Source organism: Larimichthys crocea, unplaced genomic scaffold, assembly GCF_000972845.2.
Source record: "Larimichthys crocea isolate SSNF unplaced genomic scaffold, L_crocea_2.0 scaffold451, whole genome shotgun sequence".
Classification (NCBI taxonomy): Eukaryota; Metazoa; Chordata; class Actinopteri; family Sciaenidae; genus Larimichthys; species Larimichthys crocea.
Genome location: NW_020855872.1, coordinates 13,612 through 33,753, shown reverse-complemented (window position 1 = coordinate 33,753; position 20,142 = coordinate 13,612). Strand labels below are relative to the sequence as shown.

Below are 20,142 nucleotides of genomic sequence, written 5' to 3'. Positions count from 1 at the left end.
TTCCCCATCAAGTCTTGCACTACTATACCAACATGACACTACTTCATGCGTCACAAATCACCCGGCCACTAGAGGTCCCTCTCAGGTTAACACAGACTGGCATTTGTCTTGTAAGTACAGTTTCTCATCTTTCCAAATACTGAAGGAACAGGCAAAGCTGGACTGACCAGTGAAGAAACAAACTGTGGAAAAACACTGAGAAAGTGATGCAGTGAGCCAGGAAGTTCTGCCTTTACGAGCTGTGAATAAACGTCCTTGGAGGAGACGATCATTGCTGCAGACTCTGGGATTCCTCTTTTGTCTCCAAGATTACAGATACAAGCAGAATAAATTGCTGCTTGGCACAAAGATAGGTGAACTCTTGGAGCAAATGAAGCTTTATTATGACCAAGTAATAACCAATCATCTTAATACTGAAGCACAGCGCAGCCATTATAACCTGAAACGTCTCATCATTTTATTTCTATTTCTTCAGGGGGATTTTCTGCCTTTATTAAGCAGCCAACAGCAGAGGATGGAATGGAAATGAGGGGGAATGACATGCAATGAATGTTCCTTTTCCCTTTTATTCAGCCTTCAATTCTTCCCAGCAGCTCCACATTTATCCATCCAGCCCACCACTCATCCAGACCAGAAATATATTTCCCTGAGCTACGTTTAGCTGTCAGCTTGTGGCTTATCTGGTTATCTGGGAACAGACGGGGTTAGGTCTACGTGACCTGGAGGAAGCCTCAAGTCAGTCAACATGACCTTAAATTCAGCCAATCTTGAAACATCTGTTAAGAAAAAACTCCAGTCTATCAAAGCATCAAGAAAGTTTCCTCTTTTAACGAGCGTGATCATCAATCATGTTCATGTCTTCAGGGGATACTGTACTGTGCTCCTGCTTCTCTAATGGATTTCTCCCCATGTGATTGTTAAAATGGTGACTCAGAGACTGACATCAGATCTGGACCTTTACTGGGGAAGGGTTACAACTGGAAAGACTAGATTTGACATGACGTCTATAACTGTCCAGTTTTTCGTGAGCGGATGTCCTCGGTGTGACGGTGCACGATGTGATGTCACCTGACGCCTGTGCTCATTATCTAAGGTTATTCTCATGCTATTGTCAGGTGCATTCTTCTTTCCTGTGAAGACCCGTCCTACTTTGTCTCTGATTGGTCAACAAGTCAGAAAACACAGCGCTCGATTGGTCGACAGATTCAACCCGAGACACTTTGGGATTGACAGTGGACAAGTAACAACAACAACGACTGTTATAAACACAGAACGATGAAGAAGCATCCGGTGCTGATTCATCATTCTGGATTTATTTTACAAAGTCTCCAAAAAGATCAAGTCCGATATGATGACTTATTGACCAGATGGACCACTCGCTGGTTAACTTTTCCTCTGCTGTTCTCTCTTCCTCTTTCTATTGTCCTGAAGGAGATGGGGTTGTTTTTACTCTCCGAGTTCTCTGAGTGACGGAACAAGACATGATGTGTCCCGATGGTCTGGACTTTGCTGTCTTGTGTTGCTTAGTTATCAACAAAAAGATGAAACCAAACAACTGAAAGACATTTGAGAGTTTCCTTATAGTCTACGTTCTGTGAGATTCAAAGGTTCCCATACCTGACATTCACCCATCCATCCACTCAGTGTAGATTATTCCCTTGAATGTCTCTGAGGAAAACTAGATGATATAAGGTGCGAAAGATTTTAAAGGACCACAGACTAGTAGAACCTTTCCACGGTCTGATTCATCCCTCCATCTATCTAACAGAGACAGAAATAATGTCTCCCTTAATAAATACAGACAAAATGTGACGTTAAAGTGCTTCATTCCATCGTTCTGTCACATCTATGTGCAAGTCTGGCAGAATGGAAACACGGCTGGATCTCTGGAGATACCGAATGTTCGATCCCAATGACCTCAGAGGAAGCTTTTTGTCTGTCTTCACACTTCCTCCTTCACCCTCCACCTGACCTTCACCACCCCGTATGCAGGGAGTGTTTCCCAAGAATGTGGCTGGAGGCTCGCTTTGCTTTCCAGTAGACAGTGTGAGGTCCTCATGACCTGGGAGTGACTGACGTCGTCTGCAGCATCATTTTTATGGTGTTTCTGTTTTATTAGACAATTTCCAGACAGTAATAAAGGTTACTTGTAGAGCTGGTGTCCAAACAAAGATACAAAGTGCTCTAAAGATGACGAAAAGACTATATTTCAACTCAAAGAATTGAGAAAATGCATGAAGTACCATGAGTTACGTGAAAGACACTTCCAGCTATAATGGTTCAGCTCACTAGAGCAAGGCACCGAGACAGCTGTGGTGAGAATTTAAAGAGCCCTGAACAAGAAACACTTGAAGTGATGTTCACTGTTATGGAGTTTTAGCCAGTTCAGAGTTAATTTTCTGCTTCGGCCAATGCATAAAACAAGGCACTGCCACTGCCGGGGATAGAAGTTCATTTCCCTTGAAATGGTAATTCTGCCATGGTACAGGCTTTAGTTCTGAAAACATTGATTTGCTGCTGCTGAGCATCTGTGTCTCTATCTCTATCACAGGTTCCACTGCTACTGCAATCATTTTATCAGTCATTGTAATTCATTGTCATTTTATCAGTCATTGTCATTGTACAATATGTTTGTGTTGATTTGTTCTGTACACGTGACATCTATTGCACGTCTGTCCGTCCTGGGAGAGGGATCCCTCCTCTGTGGCTCTTCCTGAGGTTTCTTCCACCTTTTTTCCCTGTTAAAGGTTTTTGTGGGCAAGTTTTTCCTCACTCGAACCGAGGGTCTAAGGACAGAGGGTGTCACTCCCTGTACAGATTGTAAAGCCTCAGAGGAAAATGGACTTTGTGACTTTGGGCTGTACAAATAAAATCTGATCTGAGTTGATTTTGATTTGGTTCTCGCCATGGTGTGCTGTTTAATCTCAAGGATTGAGTTCAATTTTCTGTTTACAGCTATTTCTAAAGCAAAGCACCAACAGAGCCAGGGTTAGAGGTTTCATTCCCAAGATGAAGGCATGGTGTAATAAGTAATAAGTAATGGTGTAAGCTTTAGTTGTGCAAAGCAAGGCACCACAATTGCAGAAGTTGGGTTAAATCCCCTGTTAGGAATGGGAAATAGTACCACAGTACCGATAGCAGGGTTAAAGGTTCAGTCAGGTGGGTGGTTTGATCCTGAAAAGTGGCTGATTTATCTGATCTTACATGTTAGGTATCCACTTCAGAGGCTGTTTAGGTTTCAGCTGGGATAAATCAAGCACACCTCCAGTAGTGAGAATATTAAAGCCATATTTAGCTGGATATTTTCTGCAGGACCTGGCTGCAGCCCAGACGACATGACAGATACATGGCCAGAGGGCTTGTAGTCGTAAAAACTGTGTCGGTTACTGCTCAAGAGGACGGGGAGAGGCAGACGGCGAGCAGCGAGAGGGCAGAGAGACCGGAAAACTGAAAAGGTAAAAATGTGTCAAGGGTATCAATAAGACACAAGAGAGAATAAACAAAGTGGAACAAATGAGAAGACAGAAGAGAGAGAAAATAACATGGAAAGACCAGAAAAACAAATGAGTTGCAGAGAGGGATTTCAAAGGTCAGTGGGCCTCATGTGAACATCTTCTCAGTCTTCTGAACCTCTTTTACTCAAGTCAGTCATGATTTAAACTGGTCGACATAAACTTGATTCAACCTGAAGTATCAACGCCCTGAAGTTGGTGCACAACCCAAATCAAATAAAACCTGTCAAACCTCTGTACTGGAAGCCACAATGCACATCACACTACCTGTCCACACATTTTGTTTTTGTCTTTAAAGCTCTGAACAGGACATGGAAACACTGAAGTCACATGACTGATCAGCTGTTTCCTCATGGCTCCCATGAAACACAAATGTCTGATTCGCTTCATGTTTCCTGTTGGTTTTGACACACCTTGAGCTTCTCTTAATGACGTCACCTCGTTCTTTTTGTTTTCTGACTGGAGAATTGGCGCCACCTAATGCTTACCTCATGAACCAAGTCCAAAATTCACAGAACGGTAGAGGATGAAAACAAAGCATTTTCTTTTGATGGACTACTCGAAACCTGGACAAAGTTTGCGACACATTTAATTAACTAATAACATTGTATCAAACAGATCAATCTGTGAATTACAATGGGAGCTCTCCTGGTTGAACCATAGGAAAGAAAGTTGACGCTGCAAGAAGACTGTGGATAAAGACGCCAACTGCAACTCCCATGGTGCATTTCAGCAAGAACCATCCAATCCATTCTGTCTTGAGGAACGTTGCAGGAAACTTAAAAACTTAGTGAAGAAAACAACCCAAGCTCCATCTTTGAAAGGACGATGAGGAGATAAGAGAGAGAGACGTTAAGCCACAGTGAAGTGAGAGAGGCGTTTTTCCAAATGACTTCCAGATTTCAGTCTTGAGTGGTGACCTCCTACCGTCCTGATTAACAGCAGCTTCTCTGCAGAGCTGCTGTGTGGAAGAAACCTGCACGCGTCACACAAACCAGACTCGACGGCATTAAAAGAAATACACTGCTGCTTTTACAGGATTTACTCCATTACCTGTAAAACTTTGTGGAGAATCTGCCAAATCAGATCAGTTTTAAGGCTCAGCTCACGTCTGCAAAGCCTTAATCTTAAATTAAACTTGAAGTAGACCAGTAGAACAGTGAAGTGAACTGCTGACAACTGTAGCTGCTGTTGACTAATTTTAGTTCAGTTTGCTGGGACTGACTTTTAGTGGTTGGTGAGAGCTTGGTGAAATAAAAGGCTGAAAGACAGACGCCGAGCTGGACTGACTGCTGTATTTTTTATGAAATGAACGGCAGGAAATAGTGTTGGGTTTGTTGGGGACTCTTCAGCGGTGGATTCTTCCACATATTGCGCTCCAGTGAGCGATTGTGGCAGCAGGACGGTGTGTAAATAAACTGAAGTGTGATTTTAAGAGGAAGAAGATTCATCAGGCCGTGACACGCTGCACACCGTACTTGTCAGCAGATAGATTCACTGTCTGCACATGAAGAAGAACATTGAATATGATCAGACTTGTACTTGAAACCCCATCCTGCCTGATCTTTGAGAGTCAAACCTTCTGCCAACATGGAAATAAAACAGGGGAAAAATGAAATCCTGTAGAACAAATAAACCCACTGATGCAGCTCTCATCAGTGGACTTCTATGTGATCTGTGAAACGTGAGATCTGATGTGGTTCCATGTGTTTACTGCCTGTGAATGGATGCTAATGAATGCAGGCCGAGCAAAACACTGAGCAGCTATTATTTCCCAGCATGCTCGGTATAAACAGAAGAGAAAAATGTGGAGGAAACTCAATCTGTCGAGTTGAATCGGAGTTTCAGAAGAAGCCCGACTTTCTGCTCAGAAGGTTTTTTTCCTGTTAATTGCAGCCATCATGTGGGAAACATTTGCCGCCAGAGAGATGCAAGCAATTATGGGAACAAAATAAATACAGTGAAGAGCTGCTGTCAGCACTCTTGCATCAGGCGAGGCGCCCTTGAGCAAGGTATTGGACCTGCAGTGGAGTCCAGCAGCAGTGAAGTAAGTGGAGGTTAAAAGAGTATGTGGTTTATGGAGGATGATCTCATGTGCAGTCCGCTCGCAGGCTGATGGACGAATCCTGAGGTTTACATTTTCATCATGGGGAAGGAAAATCTGGTTCACTGTTTAAAAACTCATGCTACCGTCAACTGAGACAGAAAATGTGGGTCAACTGTTCACAGCAGCAAACATGAGCCGAGGCAACGTGGAGTTACTAAATTACTACGTCCAGGTTTTAGACAGTCTGCGGGGACGTCTCAGAGACTACGTCCAGGTTTTAGACAGTCTGCGGGGACGTCACAGAGACTACGTCCAGGTTTTAGACAGTCTGTGGGGACGTCACAGAGACTACGTCCAGGTTTTAGACAGTCTGTGGGGACGTCACGGAGACTACGTCCAGGTTTTAGACAGTCTGCGGAGACGTCACAGAGACTACGTCCAGGTTTTAGACAGTCTGTGGGGACGTCACGGAGACTATGTCCAGGTTTTAGACAGTCTGTGTTACTGACAGACACTTGTTCTGATTGAAGAAGTTGCTCCAGATGTTATGGGCGTCCTCAGTGATACCTGTGAGGACGCTGCGTCTCTCCTGCACCACACAGATCACAGCAGAGGAAGCGGAGCCGCAGGCTGGTCTTTAGTTAACTCGGCTAACGTTCAGCAGGAATCAGGGTCAAAGTCCGCCAGACGCTCAGGGAGCCTCCACGTTAGAGCCAGATGTGTGGAAACATCTGTACCATCAGTCAGCACGCACAGGTGTGAGTGAGTACAGAGACAGAGAGCATCCAAACTTAGTTGGAAACAAGTTGCAGGATTATAGAGGCAGATGGGCTGGTCTGACACACACACACACACACACACACACACACACACACACTGAGTCATAGCTTTTACATGACAGTGCCGTGCCAGGTGGTGACGGGAGCTGTTGTCCTCAAAACACACATTCAAATAAAACTTGTTCAAAGCTGCAGAACACTCACACACAACAGGACTGGAGTCACGTTTGTGGGTCCGTGTGTGTGTGTGTGTGTGTGTGTGTGTATGTGTGTGTGTGTGTGTGTGTGTGTGTGTGTGTGTGTGTGTGTGTATGTGTGTGTGTGTGTGTGTGTGTGTGTATGTGTGTGTGTGTGTGTGGATGAGACACACTTTTTATCTTCTCATTCAGTCATCAGGACAGATGCCATCACCTGAGGAGGTTTGACCCTCGTGCTGTTGAAAAGGTGTAAACGTGTGATCTGCTTCACACGTAGCCCGAGCAGCAACCTGCAGTGCTGGGAAAGAAGCCGACACAGGAAGTGACACCACAACCTGCAGTTCCTCTAACGTCCACCTGAGGCTGGCTCCAGAAGTGAGTCAGTCTCCATAAGTCCCCATGTCCAAATGTCCAACTTCACAGCAGAAATAAACATGTTTACAGCCTGGTCTCCGTTCATGACGACTCAGGGATTGATTTGGATTGATTGACCGTGCCGAGCCCCCCGTTAATCAAAGTTAACGAGGGGAAAATGTGTCCGACACACAAACACATCCGACACATGACGTGTCAGTCGACCGCGACCAACCGGTGATGAAAACAAATGGAGTCATCGGGAGGAGGCGGAGCTGAGGGGGAGGGGGGAGGCAGCAGACTGATCCTCACATCTGATTGGATGAGAGCAGATAAGTGGCCGGCTTACTCGCTCGCTAATCAAGGTGTTTGTTTTTATTTCAGAGACTCGTTATGTGAGTCATTTACTCACACTCACACACACACACACACACACACACACACACACACTGCACGTTATCGTAACATGCTGAGTTGTGTCATGCGTGAGCGGTGACTAATGTGTTTTTAATCCATATGGAGGGACAGTTTGATGAGCAGCAATGACACACACACACACACACACACACACACACACACACACACAGGATGGCGTGTCACAAAAAGAAAACAGTGAGACGTCTTTTTTCACCGATAATTAAATAAAATAGTGTGGACGCTTTGATTGACAGGTGGGTGTCATTCAGCTCGCCTCAGCTCCACCCACAGTCTGCGAGGACGTCACGGAGACTACGTCCAGGTTTTAGACAGTCTGTGTGGACGTCACAGAGACTACGTCCAGGTTTTAGACAGTCTGCGAGGACGTCACGGAGACTACGTCCAGGTTTTAGACAGTCTGGTGTGGACGTCACAGAGACTACGTCCAGGTTTTAGACAGTCCTGCGAGGACGTCACACGGAGACTACTCCAGGTTTTAGAGACAGTCTGTGTGGACGTCACGGAGACTAATCCAGGTTTTAGACAGTCTGCGAGGACGTCACGGAGACTACGTCACAGGTTTTAGACAGTCTGGTGTGGACGTCACAGAACTAACTCCAGGTTTTAGGACAGTCGTGCGGGGACGTCACGGAGACTACGTCCAGGTTTTAGACAGTCGTCAGGACGTCACAGAGACTACGTCCAGGTTTTAGACAGTCTGTGGGGACGTCACGGAGACTACGTCCAGGTTTTAGACAGTCTGCAGGACGTCACAGAGACTACGTCCAGGTTTTTAACATGTGGGGACGTCACAGGAGACTACGTCCAGGGGTTTACAGTCTGGCGGGACGCACAGAGACTACGTCCAGTTTTAGACAGTGGTGGGGACGTCACAGAGACTACTCCAGGTTTTAGACAGTCGTGGGGACGTCACAGAGACTACGTCCAGAGTTTTAGACAGTCTGCGGGGACGTCACAGAGACTACGTCCAGGTTTTTAGACAGTGTGGGGACGTCACAGAGAACTACGTCCAGGTTTAGACAGTCTGCGGAACGTCAAGGGACTACGTCCAGGTTTTAGACAGTGCTGGGGACGTCACAGAGACTACGTCCAGGTTTTAGACAGTGTGGGGACGTCACAGAGACTACATCCAGGTTTTAGACAGTGTGGGGACGTCACAGAGACTACGTCCAGGTTTTAGACAGTCTGCGGGGACGTCACAGAGACTACGTCCAGGTTTTAGACAGTGTGGGGACGTCACAGAGACTACGTCCAGGTTTTAGACAGTCTGCGCGAGGACGTCACAGAGACTACGTCCAGTTTTTAGACAGTGTGGGGACGTCACAGAGACTACGTCCAGGTTTTAGACAGTGTGGGGACACAGACGTCAGGCTGTATGAAGCATGCAGTGGGGGACTGACCTGCGGATCAGAAAGACTTCCTGGATGTTGTTGATTGGTCCAACAGGAACACCTGAGCCCTCAAACTTCCTCAGCCAACAGCTGTCTTCCTCTGCAGAAACTGATAGATAGAAATGATTGATCATTTATTAATTAATTATTAAGTATTTATTCACACAGTTACTTCCTGTTGTATTCTTTGTAAAATGTTTATGAGTCTGTCTGCAGGCTGTTCACTGTTCATACTGATTATTCGCTGACGTATTCCGGAGTTTCAGCTGCTCCTCCATCAGTTTTGGTCACACAAACAAAAAAGGTATCAAGTCGACCGGCTCGGTCAGGCGTGTGCTGAGGACTTTTCTCAGGTTTCCACACAAACCAAACCAAAAAACCACGGCAAGTTTACAATGGTGTGTATTGGAGAAGTTTTCCAGAGCTAGAGTGGAGAGGGAGAGAAACATTTGTCAAAAATACATTTGCAAACGGCTCTCGTGGCCACAAATTACTCTACAGAAATATTTCTACACAGAAACGTAGGAACTTCGTGGGATCGCAGCGATATCACTGCTGAAGCTGTCAGACTTAGTTTTGGCGGGAGACGCACTGATGCCCAGGATCACCCACCGACACCCCATCTCTCTCCATGTAAAATGGAGAGGAGAATTTCCCAAAGGAGCACGGGGCACCTGTTCTTTCTCTCTCTCCCCAGGTCACATTTTTTAACTTCACACACTGAAATTCAGCATTCACATGGTCGACAAGATGAGGATGCTCACGGTCATTTGGGCTTTTTGATACCACCTACCGTTTGGCATTAGTGTCCACTAGTTGGAGGGGCTTCATTTAGAGATTTTCTGTGTCTCTCAGCAGTCACTCACACACAGACAGAGCACAGCTGCAGTTAATTGCTCTGACCTGCAGCTGACCCTGGTTGCTCGGCAACCTCAAGCTGCCTTTGACTGACTTTATTGAGTCTCTGTGCTGCTGCAGTGTCAGTAATAATGTATGGGCACGATGGGGCCGTGTGTGTGTATGTGTGTGTGTATGTGTGTGTGTATGTGTGTGTGTACCTCTGCGACAGAGTGTGCAGCAGTTGTTTGCGGTTTTGGACTCTCAGCTTGTTGGTTTTGTATTTCGGTTCATCTGTGAGCTCCACCAGCTCCAGAACCTGCAAACGACAGTTTTAAGTTTAATATTTCATATGACAAGAAGTTGCGGATGGCAACCAACCTGAATACCACTCGCCTCACCCTTTTTCTTCCAAATGTGAAAGAAATCACAAAATTAAAGTGTAAAATAATGTAAAGAGAGTTACCTGACAGACTTTGACAAACTGTTTGTCATTGCCTGCAGCCACAACGATGTGTCCGTCTTTGGTTTTGAAACCCTGAAACAGACGAGACGGAGACGGCAGCTTTCAGACCATTTCAGGAAGTAAACACACCACCTCGGCTTACAATAAACAGTCAGAGAGTAACTTCAGTTTCCTGATGGACAGTGAAGCAAACTGCTGCCAACTGTAGCTGCTGTTAGCTCATGTTAGTTAGCACCGGGGGAGTGTTAGTGTTTGTACCACAGACGTTTTGGGAGGAAGAAGAAGAAGAAGAAGAAGAAGAAGAAGAAGAAGAAGAAGAAGAAGAAGAAGAAGAAGAAGAAGAAGAAGAAGAAGAAGAAGAGGTCTCCAGGCTCAGCAGCTTCTATGGACATGATGGCAGAGGAGCAGAGAGTGAAGAGGACGCTGACGGAGGAAGCTAAGAAGAGAAAAGGAGAGAGTGAGCGAGCAAGAAGCCGCCGGACAAGAGTAAATGTGGGACTGACTTTTAGTGGTTGGTGAGAGCTTGGTGAAATAAAAGGCTGAAAGACAGACGCCGAGCTGGGCTGACTGCTGCTGGACTAGGCAGTGAGATCAGCTGCTGGGTCTGGTTCTGGTTCTGGGCTGACTGCTGCTGGACTAGCCAGTGATATCAGCTGCTGCTGGGGAAGTAAAAGGCTGACACAGAGGGATGAGACTCTGAATTACACCACCTCATTTGTACGTCATGTTGCTTTAAGGTCACGGTATCACCCCAGTAGTTACATCAGTGGTCTTCGTGTCCTCATGTACTTTTCAAGCAGCAGAGACAGCAGAGACGCTGACTTCATGTTGTTAACTTTGGGGATTATAAACGGTTTTATTAAGCCGATTCCTCCCAGCAGGTAGATATGAAACTTTCTCTAATTAAATCGGAGGTTCTGAGTGTTTGGGAGCGATTGGACGGAGCTTCATCCGAGTCCCAGATGAGTTTTAAAATAAGTTTAATAAGCTGAAGCATGCCTGGGGAAACCTGTTTAAAAGGCCAGCTGTGGAGGGCGACCTCTCCTTCCTCCTCTTCTTTATCTTCTATCTTGTCCTCCTCCTCCTCCTCCTCCTCCTCCTCCTCACTCTTTCCTTCCCCCCAGTCATCTTTCTTTTCTTCCTCCCTAATTTTCTTCTTCCTCTTTCTGTACTTTCTCCTCCTCTTCCTATTCCTGTCTCACAATTTCTTGTAATAAAACCCTGCCACCACATGAAAGGAGGACGAGAACTGCTGTCTTACATCACAACACACACACACACACACACACACACACACACACACACACACACACACACACAAGCAACCACATCCCACTGCTGTATGTGTGTCTTCAGACCACTAACCCTTTAGTCACACTGCACTCTGACCGCCGCCTGCCTTTCATCCCCAGCCTCAGGGAGTTGTGGGTAACGCAGTCCACAGGGGGACTGCGATGGGACGTTCATCCAGAAAACCCCAAACAGTCCTCAGAGAGGGCAGGCGGTGCAGTCAGGTTGCAGGGGGGCAACTTCTGCCCCCTGCTGGCTGCAGGTCAAATCCAAACCACATCAACCCAAAACAAAACTGTCCAAGAACCGAAGCTCCTGACCTTCAGTGTTTCATCTCCAGCTCTGCGGCTCTTTGGAGCTCTTTAGCCTCTTTTAGCTCGTAGTTTTGGATTTAAAAATGTAATTTACTGTCTTAGACACAGTCAGAGATGAGCTGGTGAACATAGGGGAGGTGGTGGAGACCAAAAACAGAGCTAAAAGAGAGCTCCGGTTCTCCTTTAGTCCGACCCGACAGTTCAGTGCACTTGTTCACTCGCTCCCCCGAATGCGGGCTGATACCGAACCAATCACAACCTCAGAGACAGACAGAGGTCAGATTGACAGGAAATACAGAACCGATGTGGTTTTCGTGCCGGAGCTGCAGCTAATAGGACGGTAGCCTGCACGGCTAAGCTAGTTAACAGCAGTTATTAAGTAGCATGAAGCTATCTGTCCATCAGGAATCACTAGCATTACTAGTGATGACACCAACATGGTCTCACGAAGCCGTGTTGAAGATAACCACATGTTTTTTGTTTTTTTTATTACACCTGCCATGTTTCTTTATGTTTTTAATAAAGTCCATTAATTATTAGTTTCTCTGAGCCAAGAAAAGTCTTTATGGCATTTTCTGACCACCATTATTAAAATTTAATGTACAGAAATTAGCATTTCTTTCATAAATTATTTTCTATTTCGTTTGAATTGAACCATAAAGTCTGTTGACGTAATGCAGCTGCCGTTTGTTTTTGATTAAAACTACTCGATATCATTTATTGTGTCCATCAACTGTTTGGTTACTTTCATATCTAAGTTCAAGTTGTCTTCCCTGCCCGGAGTAATTCTCTCATGCGTCTCGTCTTTGACACGGTGGATGGATGTCTCCGTTTTGGGATATTTGAATTGACCCGGCGCAGAAATCAGATGTGAACTTTTAGAAGCGTCGGCGAGGATGGATGACTTCTTCAGCTCTAATATCTTCCTTGTACAGCCGCAACCGCAAAAAACACCAATAATTCTGTTGTTTCAACTGTCATGATCTCGGAGAACCCGTCTGCTCCGCTTTCATCTCCGGCGCCCAGGGCGGGGAGGCGAGGGAGGGAGCACGGCATTGTGGGTAAGGCAGTTCACACGAGGATTAGATCCGAGCGTCGGACAATAACTCTCTGGCTGCTGAAAGACACCGACCACAAGAAACAAGCCACCGCCGCCGTCGCCACGTTCACGCCGGGCAGATGGAGCGAAACATCAGGAGAAGATGACAGTTTATCTGAGTGTGTGTGTGTGTGTGTGATGGTTTAATGTGCACATGTGAGTTATAAAGCTCCATAATAACACAGTTACATCTCAGTTCCCTCAGGCTCAGAGTCAGTAATGTGAAGCAGACTGGTGACTCGGTCTGACACCGAACACGACTCCGACTGTAAAGAAGCTCTTTTTGGTTTTAGTTTGTTTTATCGACCGACGTTTGCTGATTTAAATTTGTGCTAGATATGGAAGGAACAAGGGAAGACAGGAAAAACATTTCTGACCTCTTCAAATGTCTTCCAAGCAGAACTAACCAAACTCTCTCCACTGCACAGATGAATTAAACCTCTGATGTACGAGGTCATATCATCAGCATAATGAGGTCCAGGTGTTTATTAAACACATATAAATCCATGTTTCTATAACAATAATCAATAATCAACTAACCAACTCTCCACAACAACTCCTTTTATACACATTTCCATCGTCACATGACTAATCAGATTATACCATTAATCTGGTTCATCCATAATAAACCCATAAACATTTACATAATTTACCAAATAAAATATCCACATGTAAACACCTATTTACAAACTAATAACCACCCAAACACACCCCTAGAACTACTTATTGTATCACGTCCTGGGGGATCTTATTTGGCGTGACGGCTCCAGAGGACCGAGCAGCAGGCGGCGGTTAGTTTAACTTCAGTTCAGGTAGCATAACAATAACTGTTTTCTTTCTTTAAAGATTTTTTTTTTGCCTTTCCAAGCTTTTTATTGTACAGAGACATCTGAAGACCCCGAACCCTGGGCCGCCACGGCAAGGACGGAGCCTTTGTACATGGGGCGGCTGCTCTACCAACACCACCCAACATGAACTGTTCTAACGTGTGCTCATTTTAAATTACCTGCAAATATGAGTGTCTGATATTTAATATTTAATTAGAAATAAAGGTAAAGCCTGACTAAGGTGACAGATATGTAAGAAGGTTACCAGTAAATCCCACCATGCTCGGCTTCATGACAGACTAGCTCAATTGTTTCCCTTTAATCTGTTTTTACATCTGGAGTTTGCACAGGGAGCGATCTACGTGCAGTCCATTCAGTGACGACATGAATACGCGAAATGGAAACTGCTTCACTACGGAGCTTACTCGAGGTTGAAGCACATACAGCAGGAAAAACGATCAAATCTGAAGCGCATGGACCTGACATAACAGAGGAACCTTTTACTAACGATGCCGAATAAATAGTAATAATCATAAACCTGCCTGTCAATGTTTCTGTGTTTCCTGTATAGTCATTGTGTTACATCTCCGTGCTCTTATTGTGAAACATCCAGCTGACGCCCCTGTGTGCTCTGAGTTTTTGTGCCGTGCAGAAAGGAGATAATTCACGCTTTAACGACACCGCAGAGATGCCGAGGGAGAAGAGAAATGTCCGTTATGTTCTTAATGAACTTGAACATGTGATCACAGAAAGAAAATTTAACCACCACATTCTTTTCTACTTTATTCTCCAAAGGAAGGAAACTCAACATGATGATGTGCTTCAGAGTAAAATGAACTCTTGTGGTTTGATTTGTGGAAAAACATTTACCTGTCGTGATGTCTGAGGCTCGCAGTGTTGACTGTGATGATATACGACGAGGAAATCACTTCCATACAGGTAACAGTGTGAAACATCCAAAGTGACTGACACTAATCATCTCTAATTATTTCAGAATTGTTGGGGCGCCTCCTATTCTCCAGTTCCCTCAAACACTGACGTCAACTTTCAGGACTTTTCCCAAAGTGAAGCTTCGGGTTTGTTCTCATTCTTTCCTGGTCTGTTAATGCAGAAACCAACAGCAACACCTCCAACTGCTGCTGGGAGTTACAGGACTTAAAGTCACACAGCAGCAACTATTTCACTGATTCTGGTGAAACTGGATCATATTTTATGGAGGAAATGTTTTCTGGTTTTCCCTCTGATGTCCTCCGGCTGCTCCGCCTCAACTCTCTGTGATTTACAGAGTTTATGATGGACAGTGAAGTAAACTGCTGACAGCTGTAGCTGCTGTTAGCTCAGTTCGTCAGCTTGGCGGTGAGCTCAGAGCGACGGGTACCCGTCGCTCTGAGCTCACCGCCAAGCTGACGAACTGAGTGTTTGTACCAACAGGCGTTATGGACTACCAGGAAGAAGAAGAGGAGGTAACCAGGCTCAGCAGCTTCTATGGACATGATGGCAGAGGAGCAGAGAGTGAAGAGGACGCTGACGGAGGAAGCTAAGAAGAGAAAAGGAGAGAGTGAGCGAGCAAGAAGCCGCCGGACAAGAGTAAATGTGGGACTGACTTTTAGTGGTTGGTGAGAGCTTGGTGAAATAAAAGGCTGAAAGACAGACGCCGAGCTGGGCTGACTGCTGCTGGACTAGGCAGTGAGATCAGCTGCTGCTGGGGACCTGGATGATGTCGACTCACTAGTTTTTGATCAGTAATGTAACCAAAACAAATACTCGAGTACAGCTGAACGTAGTTACCACAGAGGGATTACACTCTGACAGAGAGAGGGACGTTAGACAAGTTACCTGATAAGGTACGATGCTCTCGTGGGCAGTCCCCCAGCGCCTCGCCTCCTTCCCTGCATTCAGATAGTTAGCAGCAATATGGCTGAGACAGGAAACCTGAGACAGACAGACAGACAGACAGACAGACAGACAGACAGACAGAGGTGTTAAATGGCAGCTGTCATCAGTCTCGTTCCTCCCTGCTGCTGTTGGAGGTTGGCGTTCGCTTCTCCTTCCTTCCTGAACAATAAACTCCACTCTGCTTTCTTTCCTCCTGATGCTGCTGCCACAAAACCACAACCAGTAAACGGCGGTTCACCTTCAGCCTGACGCCTTCACTGAATTTACGAGCAGCTGAAAACCTGTGAATGGATTTCAGCGACTCCTGGCGAACCGATTGGCCTCGAGTCTTTGCTCCTGAGCAAATGCAAACCCTATGTTGCTTTTCATCGCGGTGCTGTGGCTGCACCAGCCATCACAAACACACGACTACTCCTGACATACAGAAATCTAAGTAATCTCTTTATCAGCAACATTTCTGGTGCTTCACGCCTCTTTACTGCTGCTGACAAACTTAAAACTGGACTTCAGGATTTCATTCATGCTGGCAATGAAACAAAGTTTTACAGATCCCATCCTAAACAACAGGAAGCAAACAGCTAGAAAATAAAAGTAGAGATGAAACCAACAAAAAACTACGTTCCATAATTCACAGAAACAACAATACATACAGTTTGGATACAAAGAAAGCAGGTGATTCACCAGGTTCATCGTGGACCAACTGAATGACGGACAGTCCTACAGCTGACATCCACCACAGGTGACAGGTAACACTGAAAGTTTCAACTCAAGCTCTTTTCATTCATCAATAAACCATAATCAGCCTGCACGACACCGTCCGGACGGAAGAAAAATAAGCATCGGGCAGAAGAATTTTCATCACAGCTGGAGACGCCTGTGGTGGACGAGGTTACTTTCATGTCATATTCGTGCTCGTTTCTGAACAGGGCTGAAGAAATCAGAGGGACATGAAGAAAGGCAAGTGTGTGATTAGAAGGGAAAGAGGAGCAGCAGAAGATCAGAGGTAGTTTTTAAAAAAAGCATGTTGACATGACGGAGTCGAGACAGACAGACACTCGGATGGGTGGTGCTGTCAATCACTGCTGTGTTTAGAAATGAATGATATTCTCTGTTTAACCTCGTCTCTCATTCTAACTACAGGCCGTACACGATATGTACTGAGAGACGATGGGCGGCTGAAGGACGGCAACGCCACATGTGAAGGAACTCTGACTTTGATTCGGCATCACAAAGAAAGTGGTGATGAAGTGAGCGTCCGTCAGCAGCAGCTTTAAATCAGCTCTGACAGTCTAAAAGAAGTTCAATTACAATCTGCAAGACGTCTTTCATGTAGCGAGAAAAGCGTCTCAACGAGTGACGGCCAGTCCAAGCTCGACAACCAGAAGAGACTTTCACATCGTGGCAGGTCGAGAGACTGTTGAACCTGTGACAGCCATGAGCACCTGAAGTAAAATGTAGTTCTGGCTTCTGTCCACGCGCCTCGCAGTCAGGTAAAGTTCAATAGCCAGGAATCACCTGGTGGTGATGGCTCCAGGCTTTAAGGGTGAGGACTTTCTTCTCCGTCGTCTTGTTAATTTAAAACAGTTTCACATCTTGGTATTTTCTGCATGACTGAGCCATTTCCTCAACCAACCACAACAATTTAACGACGTTCCAAGCTGAACTTAAGACTTATGACTTTTCAGCCTTTGGTGTGGAGCTCCGCCTGATGTTTACAGCTGTTTCAGGACCTGCAGGCAGCTTGTAGAGATCCAACTGTGAACTCTGATTGGTTTGTAATGATTAAATTTCCCCTGACAACCAAACCAAACTCAGCTTAAACCCATCCACATGGATTCACATCCATGGCGGCTGTGTGCTCTCATTGTTCCTCTCTGGTCGGAGCTCTGTGGTCAACGTGCCTGTGGTCACAGCACTTCATAAGGAATGCACCATGGGATATGGGGAGGGGGGGAGAAGTGGATTGTGGGTATTTTATGTGTAACAGCCTTGGGAGTCAACCGCAAAGATCGAGACCTCGCAGCCTCGAAAACCAATTAGAGTTGGCATCCGTCTATCCGTCTATCAGTCTATCCGTCTATCGGTCTATCCATCTATCAGTCTATCCGTCTATCCGTCTATCAGTCTATCCGTCTATCAGTCTATCAGTCTATCCGTCTATCCGTCTATCAGTCTATCCGTCTATCCGTCTATCAGCCTATCCGTCTATCCGTCTATCAGTCTATCAGTCTATCCGTCTATCCGCCTATCAGTCTATCCGTCTATCCGTCTATCAGCCTATCAGCCTATCCGTCTATCCGTCTATCCGTCTATCCGTCTATCAGTCTATCAGTCTATCCGTCTATCAGCCTATCCGTCTATCCGTCTATCCGTCTATCGGCCTATCCGTCTATCGGTCTATCGGTCTATCCGTCTATCGGCCTATCCGTCTATCCGTCTATCAGTCTATCCGTCTATCCGTCTATCAGTCTATCCGTCTATTGGCCTATCCGTCTATCCGTCTATCCGTCTATCCGTCTATCGGCCTATCCGTCTATCCGTCTATCGGCCTATCCGTCTATCAGTCTATCAGTCTATCCGTCTATCGGTCTATCCGTCTATCCGTCTATCCGTCTATCCGTCTATCGGTCTATCGGTCTATCGGCCTATCAGTCTATCCGTCTATCCGTCTATCGGTCTATCCGTCTATCCGTCTATCGGTCTATCGGCCTATCAGTCTATCAGTCTATCCGTCTATCCGTCTATCAGTCTATCAGTCTATCCGTCTATCGGTCTATCGGTCTATCCGTCTATCACTCTATCGGTCTATCGGTCTATCAGTCTATCCGTCTATCAGTCTATCAGTCTATCAGTCTAACCGTCTATCAGTCTATCAGTCTATCCGTCTATCCGTCTCTTCCTTAAAAGTCTGTAAAAACTTTCTCTTAACTGTGTATTAATATAAATTCATTAAACTTATTGCACACAGCAGTGTTGGATGCTAACCTCATCAGCCAGTAAACAGTAACTTTAAATGTCTCCTCTCCGGTTTACATGGGAGTAGATGGATCAGTGCGTCTCCCGCCAAGACTATAAGTCTGACAGCTTCAGCAGTGATAACACGTTTAGTGAAACTCTTAGAAAAGTCTCAGCTCACCATTCCCAGCCGAGCCGGTCGACTTCAGACGTTTTTTGTGTCTGTGCGACCAAAACTGAGGGACTCCATTTCCTTCATTACAACCAAATCTTAGAAACATTTCCAAAAAACAACGACTGTGAAACATGACGGAAATAAGAAAGACTTTCTTCACGGAAACAGACTTCTCTGTGTGTTCTCATTCTGAACTGAATTTCTCTCTGGGGGAACATAAAGTTTGGAAACGAGCTGAGCTGCTTTTTGTCGCAGCCAAAAAGGTGAAAAATAAGAACATATCAAACATAAAACATCTTTTTAAAAGCAACACTGTCACACGAGCAGCATGTCCTGACACGACAAATCAAACGCACCCTGGGTGTCTCGAATACTTCAGAGTCCAGAGCGGCGCGTGGTCCCATCCGTCACGGTCACAGATTACTTTTGGTTGGATTTGTTTGAACGGTGAAAACATTCACACACACGTTGATCACTCGCTTTTCAAACTGTTGAGACTTTTCAGGATAAATCAACAGCTTGTTTAAATAGCGGGAGGTCTGCACACACACACACACACACACACACACACATTCATGAAGCGGACGCCTCACATCAAAAACACTCCACTGATGCAGGATGGATGAAATGAGGCAGGCGGCGTCACAAGTGTAATTTACCAGCAGACCCTGAACGCAACACTGTAGAGCAGCGTGTCCGGACACGGAGGCGGACGGAGGACGCGACCGTGACGTCTGAACGTGACACATGAACGAGCTTCACTTCAACGTTCATGACTCAAACTGTGTATTCAAACAGCATCAATATTACTTTATTCAAATTAAATGTGAACGTCGAAGACAGAGACAGGCTGATGGACGAACCTGTTCAGAACTTTGAACTCAGCAAGAGAAATGACTCAGCAATAAACACATACTCAGACGCCATGTCAGCAAATCTGAATTATGAACTCTGAGACGAGTTTCATCCAAACAACAAACTCATCTCACGACCTCTGTTCACCTCCACCAATCACAGCTCTGCAGCCACTAAACATGACTCAGCAAAAAGGAAGCAACGAGGGGTGATGGATCAAAACATGGAGGGGGGAGGAGAGGAGACGAGGAGAGGAGACAAGGAGAGGAGACGAGGAGAGGAGACGAGGAGAGGAGACGAGGAGAGGAAGCAAGGAGAGGAAGCAAGGAGAAGAAACAAGGAGAGGAGACGAGGAGAGGAAGCAAGGAGAGGAAGCAAGGAGAGGAGATAAGGAGAGGAAACAAGGAGAGGAGACAAGGAGAGGAAACAAGGAGAGGAAGCAAGGAGAGGAGACAAGGAGAGGAAGCAAGGAGAGGAAACAAGGAGAGGAGACGAGGAGAGGAAGCAAGGAGAGGAAACAAGGAGAGGAAGCAAGGAAAGGAGAGGAAGCAAGGAGAGGAAGCAAGGAGAGGAAGCAAGGAGAGGAAGAAGGAGAGGAGACAAGGAGAGGAAGCAAGGAGAGGAAGCAAGGAGAGGAGACAAGGAGAGGAAACAAGGAGAGGAAGCAAGGAGAGGAGACAAGGAGAGGAAGCAAGGAGAGGAAGCAAGGA

General features: G+C 45.8%; 2 protein-coding genes across 3 annotated transcripts in view; both read right to left on the bottom strand.

Moving 5' to 3' along the window:
* LOC109140709 (C-X-C chemokine receptor type 3) overlaps positions 1-8,816 on the bottom strand; it is a 31,262-nt gene extending 22,446 nt beyond the window's left edge. For both annotated transcript variants that reach the window (XR_003461976.1, XM_027276563.1), the window contains exon 1: positions 8,728-8,816. The gene's annotated coding sequence lies outside the window, so the exon portion shown is untranslated. The remainder of the gene's footprint in view (positions 1-8,727) is intronic.
* A 292-nt stretch (positions 8,817-9,108) lies between these two features.
* Positions 9,109-20,142, bottom strand: part of sugct (succinyl-CoA:glutarate-CoA transferase) — a 23,681-nt gene continuing 12,647 nt past the window's right edge. Inside the window, exons 9-12 of the mRNA XM_027276561.1 lie at positions 15,388-15,483; positions 10,022-10,093; positions 9,777-9,874; positions 9,109-9,142 (exon numbers count right to left, since the gene is read on the bottom strand). Coding sequence (XP_027132362.1) covers positions 9,109-9,142; positions 9,777-9,874; positions 10,022-10,093; positions 15,388-15,483 — 300 coding nt within the window. The remainder of the gene's footprint in view (positions 9,143-9,776; positions 9,875-10,021; positions 10,094-15,387; positions 15,484-20,142) is intronic.